The sequence below is a fragment of the Pollicipes pollicipes genome, unplaced genomic scaffold, assembly GCF_011947565.3.
Source record: "Pollicipes pollicipes isolate AB1234 unplaced genomic scaffold, Ppol_2.1 Scaffold_6138;HRSCAF=7277_pilon_pilon_pilon, whole genome shotgun sequence".
NCBI classification, from domain to species: Eukaryota; Metazoa; Arthropoda; class Thecostraca; order Pollicipedomorpha; family Pollicipedidae; genus Pollicipes; species Pollicipes pollicipes.
In genome coordinates, this window is record NW_023596818.1 from 18281146 (window position 1) to 18296022 (window position 14877).

Genomic DNA, 14877 nt, shown 5'->3' on the forward strand with positions numbered 1-14877 from the left:
GATAGCGCTCGCTCGGCACCATCCAAGATAGACACACCCACCCACACCACAAGCCAGAGTGTTGGAGCTCTAAATTCACCGCCTTCGCCTCGTAGCGATAACAAAGAGATTTCCCACTGCTGGCTCATCGGCGATGTCGAACAGTGTTGTCAAAACAGAGCGTGTTGTCCTCCCCGGTCACAAGATCACCCCAAGTTAGGACAGGTTTACAATAGCCATGGACCTGCCCGGCCTTTAACAGCTTTTCTATCCTCATTGAGCCTCAATCCGCGGCTAGCCCGAACAAAGGGAGCGCTATCCCGAACGAGAAGCTGAGGCACTCGCAATGTTTGTCCTGCGGCCCGCCCACCATGACGTCAACGGCGTAACCAGGCCGGCTCGTGTCACCAGACCTTCCCGGTCGCCGGGAGGGCGGCGGGAAGGAACTGACCTTGCTGTGAGGAGGCGCCGCCGGGTCCCGCTCCAAGAGCTCCATCCGCGTCTGGTACAGCCGCTGGAACTCGCCAGGATGTCCCAGCATGGCGTCTCGGCCGTCGTCACTCACGCTGCCCACCTCGCTGGAGCAGCCGCTAACGTCGCACATGGCGGCCGCTGGCGCTCTCGCCGCTGCACCCCTGCACGCCCACACACCGCCGCGTCCGTCCCGCTGACGGCCGCCGCGTCGGTCGTCGGTCGCGACGGCGCCGCGCTCCGCGTCTGCGTGCCCGCATCGACGCGCGGTCGGCGTCGGTGACGTCGGGCCTCAGCCGCCAGCTGGCCGCGGCGCGCCGGCCTTCAGCGTAGGAGGCAACCGCGCAGTCGCCGGCCCTCAGGCGCAGCGCCGCCGTTTGGCGAAGACGCCGAGGGCCGTGAGCGTGCGGTGTGTTGACATGGTGCGATTTGTGCCGGTGATGTAACGGCGAGGTGTGTGGCGCGGCCCGGCTGATGGCACGCGCGCTTCTTGGTGACACGCTCTCACTTCCTGCTCCTGACACGCGACGACACGGCTGCTGACATGCGACGTCCGCGCCCCTCTCACGCCAGAAGTAGTGCCGTGTCACGCGTCATCAGCACTCGCCGCCCGTCCGAGCGTTGGCACTGCGGCCTGGTCGTCGCGGAGGGCCGTCCACCCCTGGCGTCCGACGAGCGGGGCTGCAGACGCGTGTCAGCCGGTCTCGCCGGCCAGCCAGCCCCAGAGACGCCCCGACAGGCAGGGTGCCGTCCGTCGGAGGCATGGCGTGACGGGTGGGTTGTCCGATAGCGATGCGTGCATCGGCTCAGATGACGTCAGTGAGGCCAGATTTAGCGCAGATTGCCTTGACTGAAATATGAAGCAGGTAGCGTGCTGGTACATACCACTGCAGATGGCTCGCGACGCGATCAAAGTGATCAACATTTCACCGTTAAAGCTCGACACGGACTGCTGCAATGTAGCACACTGGAGCAAGCATTTCCGCTTGAAGCGAACCTTTTCTCGCCCCTCCCCCCCCCCCCCGATATCGAGACATCAGCCCGCTCACGTGTGAGAAAACCGAACTGCGTGGCATGCCGCGCAATTCAGCACATACGCAGCTATCCAGGCACAGCCAGCGCCGTTACGCTCCACAAACAGTACGGTATCACCGAACGGTACGTGGTGACTGGTTTTCGAGGACGCAAGCACTTGATTAACGACTCCGGTGTTGGTGCCTGCAACCGGTTTATGCTCGGTACTATGCTGTTATGCCCGAGCATTGGGATGGGGACAGCACGGGTACAAAGTGTGCGACTTTTCCGTCATACTAACGGGCGACGAGCGCAAAACAGACTCGGCGGAGACAGTTAAGGTAACGAGCACTGTGCGGAGACCGAAGTCTACCGAAAAAAGGGCCATGCTAGATGGGCTTCATGCTGTCATTTGGCGCAGACACCGTAGTATCAGTATGTACCAAGGCGAGCCATCTGCATATAGCGATAGGCAGGCATATAACTCGCCATGGTTTTGCGACACGACACAAAAAACTGCACACTTGGAGCCGACTTCCATGGCTGCAGTCAGCATAATCACCTGCCCTATCGTTCGCCGCGAGCAATCAACGGGATCGTACTCTGCAGAACGGAGGCACCGTCTTTGCATCTGTCAGCTTCAGTGCGACATTGATGCCGAACGTTCCAGTCGTGGCGTTCTTGAGTTTAAACGGGATTCAAACATTGCCGCCGTTACGAATCATGTCCAGTGATCGAATTCCCCCGGCTATATTTATTGAGTCCCGCCATAAAATGCACACAAGCCTCAGCGGCAAATCTCGGAAGGCTGTCTTCACACGCTAATATCCACCCAGGCGACGCGCCGGCTACGAATTCCCACAGATTATTACGCTGAAATCCCAAGTGATAACACAAAACCTACAGCAACGGAGTCAACAGAGCGGGGCGTTCTTACACACGAGAGGCTTTGAAAATCGCTGAGACGACAGGGCCTAGAAGACAACTGCCTCTTGGCATCTATCCTACCTGATTATCAACGCGTACATCACGGCCGATGCGTATTACGGACTCGTCGCTTCGCGCCGGCCATACGTATTGTTCGTCCCCAGCTCAGTCTCCTCGAAGCATCCCTCCTTAACCATCTAAAGATTCGCCAACTGGACCATGACAACCACCCAACGTTTCCCCGTCAACGCCTGACTGCCAGGGCACAGCCTGGCCCCCAGCGCCAGCATAACGCCCCAGCCCTTCTGATCCCAGGTGCTCACTGTAAGCGTATGTACATTCAACACCCCCACGCATAGACTGCCTCACTGGAAAACAGAGTGTCAAGCACACGCGCACCGCGTGTTCACCCCATCTACGCGGTCGGTGGGAGATCTCATCCTCCGAACAGACTACGCAACACTAGTTTCCGAGATCACCCTCCTCGCGTCTCACAGCACCGCCGCCAGCGGCCCAGTCCACCTCCCGGTGCCCGTCAGCCTTCAGATCCGGCCGGCTCTTCCTCGGATGACCTTCGCGGCTGTGTCTACAGGCCACACTCCCGGCGCGTGTCTGTGCTCCATACCCCCCCCCCCCCCCCCCCGGGCGTCCCTGCGAGTCACAGGCGTCCACCGTCCACAGGTCGGCCTGGGTCGGCGCTCCAGAGTCCCCCCCCCCCTCGGGGCGTCTCTGCGGGTCGCAGACGGCTCCACCATTCACAGGGCGGTCTCGAACAGCACGCTGCGTCGCTTGCGCGAGGCGCCGATCTTGCGGTGCGCCATCGGGTTGGTATCCCTGTCGGTCAGCGTTTTGCGGCGCTGGTTCTCCTCGCCGTCGACAGGTGGCTCTGTCGGCAGCGCGCCGCTGGCGTCCGTCCACTCCTCGGACAGGGCGTGTAGTCCTGCATGGCACAGCAGAGGTCGGCGTCACATGTCATGAACGTGAAAGAAAAGAGGGCTTCAGTAGGTTAGCAAACGACCTGAGCACACAAACATCAGGACCACAACTGAGCGGGTGCACCCAAACATACATACGAAACCACGACAGCGACGGTAGCATTGAGAAAGCGTGAGCAGGACTGAAGAAGTGGTCCGAAACTGATGGATCAAGATTGATACATCAACTATACATAAAGGAGATATACAGGTTGCAATCTCCTCATCGAACCTGCAATAGCAATATCGAAGCTGAGACATCCAGACTGAAGCTGAAAGAGCGAGCGGGAGAGTGATGGTCCGGACTCGAGCGTGAGACAGCGTCCGTTCGGTATCGCAGTGGAGACACGCGCACGCCCACCGGCGGCCGTACTGACCGATGCGGCTGAGCTGGGACGTGTCGCCGCCGGCTGACTGGTTGCTGACGTCGGCCAGCGCCGACCGCGGGGGGCTGGCGGCCGCCGGCAGCGAGGCGCCGCTGCTGGTCGACGTCAGCGACCGGTAGCCCTCGTCATTTGGCTCTGGGGCCGTGATATCCACCGTCGGGCCGTCTGCCGACAAGGGAATTGTCAGGAGAGGGGTGCTGTCAGGAAAGGGGTACTGCCAGGAGAGGGGTGCTATCAGGAGAGGGGTGCTGTCAGGAAAGGGATGCTGTCACGAGGGATGCTGTGAGGAGAGGGATGCTGTAAGGAGAGCGGGCGCTGTAAGGGGAGGGGAGGGGGGGGGGCTGTCAGTAGAAGGGGTTCTGTCAGGAGACAGGGTGCTGTCAGGAGAGGGGTGCTGTCAGGAGAGGGGGTTCTGTCAGAAGAGGGATTCTGTCAATAGAGGAGCGCTGTCAGGAGAGGGATGCTGTCAGGAGATGGGATGATACCAGGAGAGGAGGTTCCGTCAGGAGAGGAGAGGGGTTCGATCAGGAGAGGAGAGGGGTCCTGTCAGGAGATGGTGCTGTCAGGAGGGGACGCTGTCAGGAGAAGTGTGCTGTCAGGAGGGGTGCTGTCAGGAGAGAGGGTGCTATCAGGAGAAGGGTGTTGCTAGTAGAAAGGTGCCGTCGGAGGGGTGCTGTCGAGAGCAGTTTTGTCGGTAAAAAGTGTTTTCAGGGGAAGGCACACTGTCAAGGGACGGGTGCTTCCAGGAGTGAGCACCATTAGGGGGAGGGCTACCAGGAAAGTGGTGCTACTAGAACAGTACTGTTAGGAAAAGTGTTTTCAGCAGTCAGGTGTTTCAGAAGAGGGGTGCTGTCAAAAGGATTGTTGTTGGGAGGGGTGTTGTCCTGAGACAGGTGTTTTCAGGGGGCAGGGGTGCTGCCAGGAGATGGCGCTGTCCTGAGATGGGTGCTGTCCTGAGATGGGTGCTGTCCTCAGATGGGTGCTGTCCAGGGTGGGGTGCTGTCCAGGGTGGGGTGCTGCCCTGGGAGGGGTGCTCCCAGGAAAGGGATGCTGTCAGTGGAGGGAAGCGTCGGGAGAGGGACGCTGTCAGTAGAGGGGTGCCGTCAGTGGAGGGGTGCTGTCGGTGGCAGGGTGTTGTCAGGGGAGTGGTGATGTGGTAGTGATGTTGTCTGTGGAGGTTGCACCGAGGGTTAGCTTAGGAACATTGTGTTGCACCCTAGGTAATACGAAATAATATATTGTTTTTCAGTTCTAAAAGAGATACAAGGAAGGCAAAAATAGCGCCATACATGCACTTTGCTAAAACGGGGCAGCATCCGCGTAACTGGCGAATTTCAGACAATGCCATTCAGAAAGCAATCACAAAATACCACAGCCCTCGTCACGAATTTACTGAGACGAGACAAACACACTACATAGGTGGCATCAATCACAAAGCCGCAACGCGCGCAGAAAACCGTCTCACGAACAGCCTCAGAAGGTCCGCTGCCGCTACCACAGACGTCCGAGCGTCCACGGTAGGCGCCGGGCCGCGGCTCACCTGTGTGCTACCCGGCAACGGGGCCCCGAGTCGTCGGCCGCAGGGGCTCACAGGCCCGGGGATCGGACGGCAGGCGCCGGGCCGCGGCTCACCTGTGTGCTCCCCGGCGACGGGGCCCGAGTCGTCGGCCGCAGGGGCTCCCTGGCCCGGGGATCGGGCGGTAGGCGCCGGGCCGCGGCTCACCTGTGTGCTCCCCGGCGACGGGGCCCCGAGTCGTTGGCCGTAAGGTCTCCCTGGCCCGGGGATCAGGCGGCAGGCGCCGGGCTGCGGCTCACCTGTGTGCTCCCTGGCGACGGGGCCCGAGTCGTCGGCCGTAGGGTCTCCCTGGCCAGGGGATCTGGCGGCAGGCGGTGGGTCGGCCGTTGCAGGGCCCGCAGCGAGGCCCCCTGGAGCTGGTGCCACCGCCGCCACGTCTGCCGCTCGGACAGTCACCATGGTGGCCGGCTCGGCTGCGTCTGTCGCAGGGGTAAAACATGGACAGATTATGTGATGGTTCATGTAAAGCTATTTGCAGCAGGATCTAAACAGCTTGCACATTCGTATGCTTAAGACAGCAGAAGTCCGTGTCATTGAACACAAAACGTTATAATTCCTTTCTGCTAACAGTTATGATTCAAAAGGCACGTCTCAAAGCAATTTGAAGCAAAGTTCTATAGGTTTCTCACTTCCAGATTTCTGAGTGGAATCACAGCCCCACCATGCACATAAAGAAGCCAGTGCCGTCACGCACCCACCACATGTCTCCAGCCTCCCAGCACTCACCGGAGGCGGCCGGGTCGGCGAGGTCGGCCGGGGTCAGCTCGACCTGGGACGGGTCCGTGCCGTCCAGACACTCTCTCAGGGAGTCGCTGAGCGGGGAGTCCCCAGACAGCAAACGGGCGGCCGTGGCGCTGACTGCGCCAGCTGCAAACACGGAGAGCACGCTTCCATTAGGCAACTGTCAGAATGCGGAACTTATAAGCTCAACTGCGCACAAAAGTCCAGCCAAAAATAAAGTTAGATCCATATGTTTCAACCCTCCACAAGGTGTGCGAATCTGGCCCATTGGAACCACTCGCTCAGAAAGATTACATATCCATAAGCTGTCAATTAAGGTTAGATGTTCCTTTCTGGCCACGGATCCCACCTTTGGGGATGAGAATTGCATGGAGGGCATACGATGCGGCTAAATTCAAGGAGTCGAGAAGAATAACGGTCCAGGCGGGGCCAACAGATAGATACCGAATGGGAGATGATGTACGGATGGCACGTGCCGCATGTAAGGAGGCAACAAAATCGGCTGTGATAGCCAAACATAGTGCCGGCGTTCCACAGACGTGGTGTGTTAGGCAGGAGAGGCATGCCCAGAATTAAAGCCATCTGCTGGTCGACGTCCACCAGAACAAGACCATTTCCAGCAGTGACAGTCAACCCACAAGAGAACAAGTCCACCCACCAACTAGCTCCCACCCAGCATTCACACAGCCACAAACATGGCCAGCACGCCGAGCCACACCGGCGCCGCAGCCTGCCACCCCTCACCGGATGGCGACGGCGGTGTGACCTCCACCAGCGAGAGGTCCACCGGCTCGGCGGTGAGCATATCCCTCTGCAGCAGGTAGCGGCAGAAGGGCGAGCTGAGCGCGGCCGGCTGGCGGCGCGGCCGCTTCGGGCCGCTCGGGCTGTCCTCCAGCGGCTGCAGCTCCATCGGCGAGAGCGGCGTCACGGCGGCCGGCGTCAGCGGCGCCCCTGTCGCCGCCGCCGCCGCCGCCGCCGCCGCCGCCGCCGCTGGGCCGGCACTGGTGTCGGCCGCCGCCGACAGAGACGTCTGCGACAGCAGACAGACGGCGCGCCGGTTGCGCGGCGTCAGCATCTGCACGCGCGTGCTGGAGCACATGGTGCCCATCTTCTGGCTGATGGGCGAGGTGGGCGCGGCCGGCCCGTCCCCGCGCACTGGACGCAGCGGTACCTGCGGCACGACAGCGTCTGCTCATCGAGGAGAGGCGACAATGGGAGATACACGCCACTCAAGCGAAGCATTACTAGTGAGTACATGGTAAGGTGCGTAAGAATATAAAATGCATCCACATGATGAAACAAGGCCTTTTTAAGAAGCCTGTCATATACCCCTCATCAGTTGTAACGTGCATAATGAGGGGCTCAGCCAACCAGATAAGTTACCACACAAAATACTATTTTTGAATAAAGATATGATGATGCAAAGTAAGATACACACAAATCGTGCAAACTTGGTTAGAACCATTTTCAGTGGCAATACATAATCCGTCTCATCGGACTGCTCCGACCAAGCACACTCCACCTCCCTCTCAACCCTCTCAAACTGTCTATACGTTCCCTGCCAACTCCGCGCCACATCACCGACTCGTCGCTCACCTGTCCACGCCGCATCGAGTTGTTCCTGCCGGCGCGGAAGGTGGACATCTCGGCGGTGCGGGAGGAGCGGCGCGCCGAGCCGGGCAGCGGCGGCGGCACGCCCTCGGCGCCGCGCGCCACCCCCTCGCGCTGCACTTGCCGCAGGCTGCGCGCTAGCCGCGGCGTGAAGCGCGCCGCCGCCGTCGGCGTCAGCAGCGAGCGCTTCAGCGACGGCCCCGCCAGCGACGGCGTTGGCCACATGGACACCTCCTCGGTGCTCTGCTTGAAGCGCGCGCGCTCCGGCGACGGCGGGCTGGCGAGCGCCTCCTCCGAGCTGCTGCGGCGCGGGCCCAGTGCCGCGCCCTTCGTCGGCGGCTTGCGCTGCCGGCCGGCCGCGAAGAAGAGGTGCTTGCGCAGGGACTCGCCGAAGCTGCGCGTGCGCGTGCGCTGCACGACTGTCGGCGTGCCGGGGCCGCTCTCGCGGTTGAACTGCTTGATGAGCTTGCGGCGGCGCGTCGAGTCCGGCATGCTGCTGATGTGCGCGTATAGGCCGGCCAGCGCCGTGTCCGTGTTGTCGTGCTCGCCCGCTGCCGCCGACTGTTCCCGGTCCACGAAGCTGAAGACGGTGGTAGCCTGCGGCGAGTCGGCGTCGGAGCAGCTGTGGCGGCGGCGCCGCTGCAGACCTGGCGTGCCTCCCTGCTGCTCCAGATAGGCACGCATGTCAATTTCCAGCTCCTGGGGAATCTTGAAGAGTAGTGGAGTATTCTCGATCATCAGTGCAACGGCCTGAGCCATTGAGCCTGAGGCAGTTTGAAGCTCGGTGGCGGGCATCTTCCTCGGGCAGAGGATGTGGGGGGCAAACATGGTACCCAGGTTCAGGGCAGTCATTTTGTTTTCCTTGTGACGTCTGGAGACCTTGAACAGCAGGTGCAATAAATCCTTGAGGAGCTGGTAGTTTTCAGCTGGCACCAGCAAGAACAGCAACTGCAGTGCTTTGATCTGCTTGTTGTGAGCTGCACACAACTGTTCAGGAGGTGTGTCCATGGGACATATGTCTGCCACCTGACAATGAGCTGGGTACAGGGCCTTGGTTAGAAGGGGTTCTGAGAGACTTGCCACAAACCCCTTCAAAACACTGGCACAATCATGAGCTGAGTAAAGACCAGACTCAAAGTCTACTGATGATCCAGACAAAAGATATTGCTTCAACTCTTGCTGTCGCACAAGGTTTCCAGTTTTTCGGAACAGGCCTTCATGTACCAAGTTCTCTTCTCTACTGAGAAATTCAATCAACTGGTATGCCTGACAAACACCTTCATGAGAAAGCACCACACTTTCTGAGCTGGTGCCTTTTGTTGACTTGCCTTTGCTCTTGGTGCTGAATGGCAGCAGCTTTCTAGCACTTTCGTTGTTTTTATCATCAGCTAATGCTGGAGCATCTACCTCATCAATGGAGAAATTCAACAAGAATGAAAGATGCATTTTCACCAAGGTATAGAACTGAGATTCATCCTGATGCCGCATATTTCGCATGACTGTTTCAGTATCAACAACAGAAAAAGTTGTGGTCAATGATGAATCTGCGTCCATTACGGCATCTAACGAATCCTCAAACCAGGTTAATGCACGGCTGAGACACTAAAATCGGTGAATGGCGCATCTGCGGCATACACCACAAATACTGTTTCCCGTTGGTTTCTATTCCTCCAATGTCTTCCTGGCGATTGTATGCCACAAGCTACGATCCTGAGACGGGATATGCACATTCAATGCTTGAACACCCGAAAAATCTGCTCAACCACACCCACTGTGTGCTAACCCATCCCACTTCACATTTGAATTTGCGGCCGTGCTTTGAAGCCCACTTGGTGCTGCCAAATTGACTCCCCCAAACCAAACATAAATATCCCTTCATTCTACAGAGGAAAACTACTGAACATCGCTAACTAAGCGTTGTTGGGGTGGGGGAAAGGTGGCACACAGGGCTGACAAATGGCTTACTGAATGTGACTTCCAAGAAACTGATTTGGCTTATTTTATCTCTGCAAATAAGGCCACTGCAAGTAGCACCAGGTGGCCAGCGCCATGTGCGCGAGATCGATCGTCGTGAAATAGTGTTTTCGTGAGGCTTTCGAAATAAGTCTGTACCGCTAAAGGTCATGCTGGTGCCTGTATCTGTCTTTTCAGTTTTGAAGTTTTCGTCTGGACGGAATGAGGGGAATGTTCCACATTTGAAGATGTTGAAGCAAGCATCAGATATGATGAAATAAGCACACTTAGAACTATTTCTTGACTTTTAAGTGAAAAGCCTGCTCTTGACGGCACAATTTCTCAGTTTAGTAAATATGCTCCACAACACGTCATTTTTTGATTATGTCATCGTACCTTGTACAATATTGATTGAGAGTCGATTGACGGCCATTATATCTGGGAAGCGTGCTCACGAACGCTAGATATGAACAATTAGGTAATCATGTTTTTCATGGCCTTGATGGCCACATGGCTTATAAAACGACAGGAATCTAAAGACACTATCATGCCGTCATGGATGCCTTGGTGACCTGGAAGAAGTCTTCTCGAAAAATTCTGTCCATCTTCGTAAGCGTTTAGCTCAGAAACTAGAAGAGTTGGGTCTTAAGAAGGGCAGGGCTGTGACCTGTGCCAAATGATCTTCAATATGGCTATTTCAGTCCAAAACCACACAGCGATGCGGAACACTCTCTTTAACAGCTAAAACAACGCGAACAGCATAGAGTTTACCTTTACTGTTCCAGTTCCACCACCAGATGTTCGTTGCCTGTTAGCCAACGCTTGGTGTTAGCTGCCGGGCCGACGCCGAGCCGATCACGGAGATCGCAACGCCGGGCGTCGAGGTTTTTGTTGCTAATATTTGCGAGTGTCTATGTCCAAAACTACGCTACATGATTTGTCTTGCCCATTCTGCTATTCGCTTATTCTCGCTATTGTTATTCTCGCCAGCTAATTCTGACTAAATGTTGAAAATTTCCAGGTAAACATGAGGTGGCCTTTTTAAAGAGTGTTGCACATTCATATGGGATGTTTACCTAGAATAGCTATTTTGAAGGGCATGCCGTGCGGTTCACAGCCATGACCCTTTTAAGACCAAAATCCCCAAGTGCCTGAGCTACACCCTCGCGAAGATGTGCAGGCTTTCCTGGGGAGACTATTTCAGCTCACCCAAACATCCATGACGCAATAATGACATCATTCATATCCTGCCATTCCAGAATCCATATGGCGGCTAGGGCAAAGAAAAATACAAATGTCGAGCCACTCATATCTGGCATTCGTGACAACGATTTTCAGATATAACGGCTGTCAAATGGCTGACAATCAATGCTGCGCAAGGTACGATGACGTAATGGAACAATGACCCATTGAGGAATATATTCACTTTACAGCGCAAATCTTTTGTCTAGAGCATTCTTTTTCACTTAATAATATAACAGTGGTTGTAAGTGAACTTATTCCACCATACCTAATGCTTGCTTCAATGTCTCTAAATGTGAACCATTCCCTGTAATCCAAATTTGTGTGGGTATGGGTTTATCGTATGCCCATACCTGTTAATGACAATATGGGCATTTAAAACGTTGCCGCCGATACACGTGGCACGGGCACTGGTATAAGATAAAGCGTTATCTATGTTGCTTGAGGACAAAACCCGAAATAAAGGCCCGTTACCGAACATTCCTTTCCCCCATGATTGTCTGGCGTTGCCTCACAAACATACCATTCGGGGGTTTGGGCATGAGATGCCTGTGATTTGCATACACTTCGTTATTGATGTTCCCTGACAGCCTAAGCTGTATCAGCAAGATTAGATGGCATTCATCTCATCTTTCGTGGAAGCGAAGTGCCCAAAGCTTCTTCACTGACTGCTTCCGGATTTGATCTGTGGGGTTTGCACACATCACCTTAAACGTAAATGTGATCAGTCTCCATGTAAAAGTATGGTATTCTTCTCTGTAAAAATAAAGCATGATATATGGCCAACACCGGCCAAATATTGGACGAGTAAAGGCAATAAATCGCTCGGCGTGCACGTACCTTGAATAGCTTTATCTGCTTCAGCTTTATCGCCATGCGTCCTAAATCATTTTCAGAATCTCACACAAAATTCAGATGCGAACCGAAACCGTCAACGCTTCATGTAAAACGGTATCATAGACCATGGTGCTCTCGGTTGGATGGGTGTCTTGGGGCCGATTTACTTGCCATTTTCCAGGCCTGCAGTCCCACTAGTAATTATGCGACATGCCGTATAAAATGTATATTCGCATCATTAGTTGGTACACAGCTCTGTAATCCTCTCTACTCATAGCACTTAGATGAAGTTCATTCATACACAACGTCGCGAGATAAGCCTAGCATCAAATTCAAGTGTTCTTACCTACTCGCTTACTCTTTCCTGGCACCAAACGCGTCTGCTGTTACGGAACATGCTCAGCATATTGCATTGGTCCACGCCGTCTACTCACTGAGGCGTTCAGAACACAGCCCTGTGTGTGAGGGACCGAATCGGATGAATATTGTCTGGAACTGTTTTGAACCATATAACACTTTCTAACAATTGGAAACCCCATTCTAAATATCGAGATGGGACGTGATAGCGTACCGATCTCAGACAAGACCCCAAAAACATACACTTGTAAATTCAGCTGAATACAACAGCGCACATCGTCTGGCGTGAGCATTGTGTTTCGGCGTTGCGGCGTCTATGAAGATCATCTTCCGGTGTTACGCTTGTGTTGGCCGCAGACCGGCGACATTCGCGCGAAGCTTGAACGCCCAACAACCATAGGACGGAATCATGTTGTTGATCACAGGTGCTTCTTGTTTTAAAACATCCACAATGTCCACGTCACTTTCAGCGCCATTACTGCCAGCAAGGGCGCAAACGTGTACTGCAGGTTACCGGGGCCTAATCTGCTTTGTCTGCTATTGTGGTCAACGTGTGAAAGCGATCCAGCCTCCTCTCGCAGAAGAATACTCCGACTCCGACCAACAGGCCGCAATGGTGGCCACGCCCGTGGCTGCGAGCATTGCTGTAGCAAATAAATGAAAACTTCGCGTCCCCCTGGCTCATGGCCCGTAGCACATAGCTCGTAGCACGTAGCTCGTAGCACATACGCACTCCGAACAAAAACAGCACCAGGACACCAGCCGCGGCGCTGCGACTTGACGCGCACTGCACTGCCACCGGTGGACCTTCGATTCCACGCCAGCGCTTCACGCCGGTCAAGTGCACGCAACGGATAAATGCTAGAACGTTAGGGCGTCGCCTGATCAAGTCTGAGCTCGCTAATGCTGGACCATCCAGCCGACAGTGGCCTCGTGGCACCGCTGGAGCCCCTCAGAAGGCACCACCGCCATGCGTGTCTCTGCAGCTGTGGAGATTGCTCGCGAGCCATGGGGCTGGTAGCAAGGAGTGCTTGAACGGACATCGCCACCGATATACTGGCGCAAATACCAACCACATTACCGCTCTTCAGAGGACGTATACGATTTCTACTTGCTCTTTCCCACACTGAAGCCTTTCGAACTCTGACCCATGTGCGAACTTGCCGTCTCGACACATTGTCTGCGACCTCGCGTACCTGCCGACTGGGGCTGCACACACCCCACCCGTCTCCAGGCATGGATACCATCTCAAGCGCTCGCGCAGTCCATCTGCATCTCGCCCCGGCTCATCTCCCGGGTGGAGCCGTCGCGACCGTGCAGCCGGTTTGGACCCGGTTTATCTCCTGGGCGAAGTTGTCGAAAGCAGTGCAGATGATTGGAACCGATTCATGTCAAGGGCTGAGATGTCGGTGTCGTGTAGCTGGTTTGGACCCGAAGCATATCCAGGGCGGGGATGTCGGAGTCTTGCAGCTGGTTTAGACCCGTTCCATCTCCAGGGCGGGGTTGTCGCGGCCGTGCAGCTGGTCACGCCTCAGCAGCTGCTGCTGTACAGCCAGCAGGCGGCGCCTCGCTTCCTTGTCTCCCGGACCCCAGCTGGGCAGCGGCCGGAACGCCTGGCCAGGCTCCTGCAGACACGGGCGCCGGTCAGATCAGGTCAAGTCAGGTCAATTCAGGACCAGGCTAGGCGCAGATCAGTTCAGGGGCACGCGCGGGTAGACCTGATCTGCTGACTTGCTACAGAGTGCAGACCAACGGATCAAGATCACTTGATGTGCTCCACGGGCACTGTGAAATTTGCTGCCAGTTGAGGGATTTGCTTCGCACGACACTGGTTTGTTTGGAAATAAAAGTAGCGTTTACTGGTCCCGTAATTCGTTTGTTCTCTGGAATTGTCCAAAGACCAGGTGATGAAGATCTCCTTTCGTTATCAGGAATATCCGGGTGCACCGACTATTTGTAACGCAGTATGACTTCAACTCCCTCTCGTTGGTATTTCTGTGGTATGTACTAATTGACACCATGACTGAGAGAATGCACTGCCGTTGATATCAGATTCCAAATTATACCTTACTTGAGTGACCCTTCTCATCGCAACCTACGGGTTGACAACATCATGGGATGTTGAAGAGCTATCATATCACAGTCCAATTAAGTTCCAGACTCATGACCTTTCCCTCCCAGTTGATTAGCCTAGCGGAAGCGACCTTTATTGTTCCATGCACTCGCCAAACTCCTACATATACAAGACGCTGAGTGTTCACGGAGCAAACATCTCTCTCCGTTCGTTCCCTCTGTTCGTCCTCACGCAGACGCAGCCATTGGCGCTGAGCGAGCCTCTACTTACGCCCTTGCACGTGTGGTAGAGGAGAGCGCCGACGCCCCAGACGGGGATCTGGACGATGGAGACCCCCGCCAGGGCCCAGCCGACGCCCACCGCCCATTCCGGGTACACGTAGTCGCCGTACTTGGGCGCTTCGTACTCGTACATCGCGTATGCGAAGATGGCCTGCAACAGTACAAGGGTCGAGGTGACGTTGGTTTGAAGTGGCGATCTAACGCGCAGGGTCCTGTGTTCTTCCATCTACAAACTGTTTGTGCTGTTTGCAAGAGTAATTGGAGGTCAGGCGTTGTCATTTCGAGAGATTGTCAATTCCATGCCAAAACGATTTGCCGACAACGCCGCACACATAGTCAAAGATTTGGTCTTATTTTGGTGCAGAACTGCACCGAAAAAAAAACACAGAATAAAAACGTCACAGGCAACAGCGTTTAGCACCACCGTGAACAAATGCGAATTGCGTGAGGCGTG

The 14877-nt window shown here is 55.6% G+C and overlaps 2 protein-coding genes across 4 annotated transcripts in view; both read right to left on the bottom strand.

Annotated features, from left to right (window-relative positions):
• Nucleotides 1-3146: 3146 nt before the first annotated feature.
• LOC119105398 (uncharacterized) lies at nt 3147-6978 on the bottom strand. Its single transcript, XM_037228864.1, has 5 exons — nt 6813-6978; nt 6054-6194; nt 5567-5746; nt 3743-3916; nt 3147-3331 (listed from the first exon to the last, which is right to left on the bottom strand). The coding sequence occupies exons 1-5, from the start codon at nt 6976-6978 to the stop codon at nt 3147-3149; spliced, it is 846 nt and encodes a 281-aa protein (XP_037084759.1).
• Nucleotides 6979-11928: 4950 nt separating this feature from the next.
• Nucleotides 11929-14877, bottom strand: part of LOC119106421 (sodium- and chloride-dependent glycine transporter 2) — a 30866-nt gene continuing 27917 nt past the window's right edge. For all 3 annotated transcript variants that reach the window (XM_037230067.1, XM_037230065.1, XM_037230066.1), the window contains exons 12-13: nt 14413-14574; nt 11929-13693 (exon numbers count right to left, since the gene is read on the bottom strand). In XM_037230067.1, coding sequence (XP_037085962.1) covers nt 13544-13693; nt 14413-14574 — 312 coding nt within the window. In that variant the 3' untranslated portion in view covers nt 11929-13543. The remainder of the gene's footprint in view (nt 13694-14412; nt 14575-14877) is intronic.

Bases quoted from the DNA above. Each gene is read 5' to 3' on its own strand.
- LOC119105398 (XM_037228864.1), bottom strand. From the start codon at position 6,978: ATGGAGCTGCAGCCGCTGGAGGACAGCCCGAGCGGCCCGAAGCGGCCG. The intron at 6,195-6,812 runs GTGAGGGGTGGC...CCGTGTTTGCAG, and splicing joins CACACCGCCGTCGCCATCCG to CTGGCGCAGTCAGCGCCACG. The intron at 5,747-6,053 runs GTGAGTGCTGGG...CCCCTGCGACAG, and splicing joins CGCCGACCCGGCCGCCTCCG to ACGCAGCCGAGCCGGCCACC.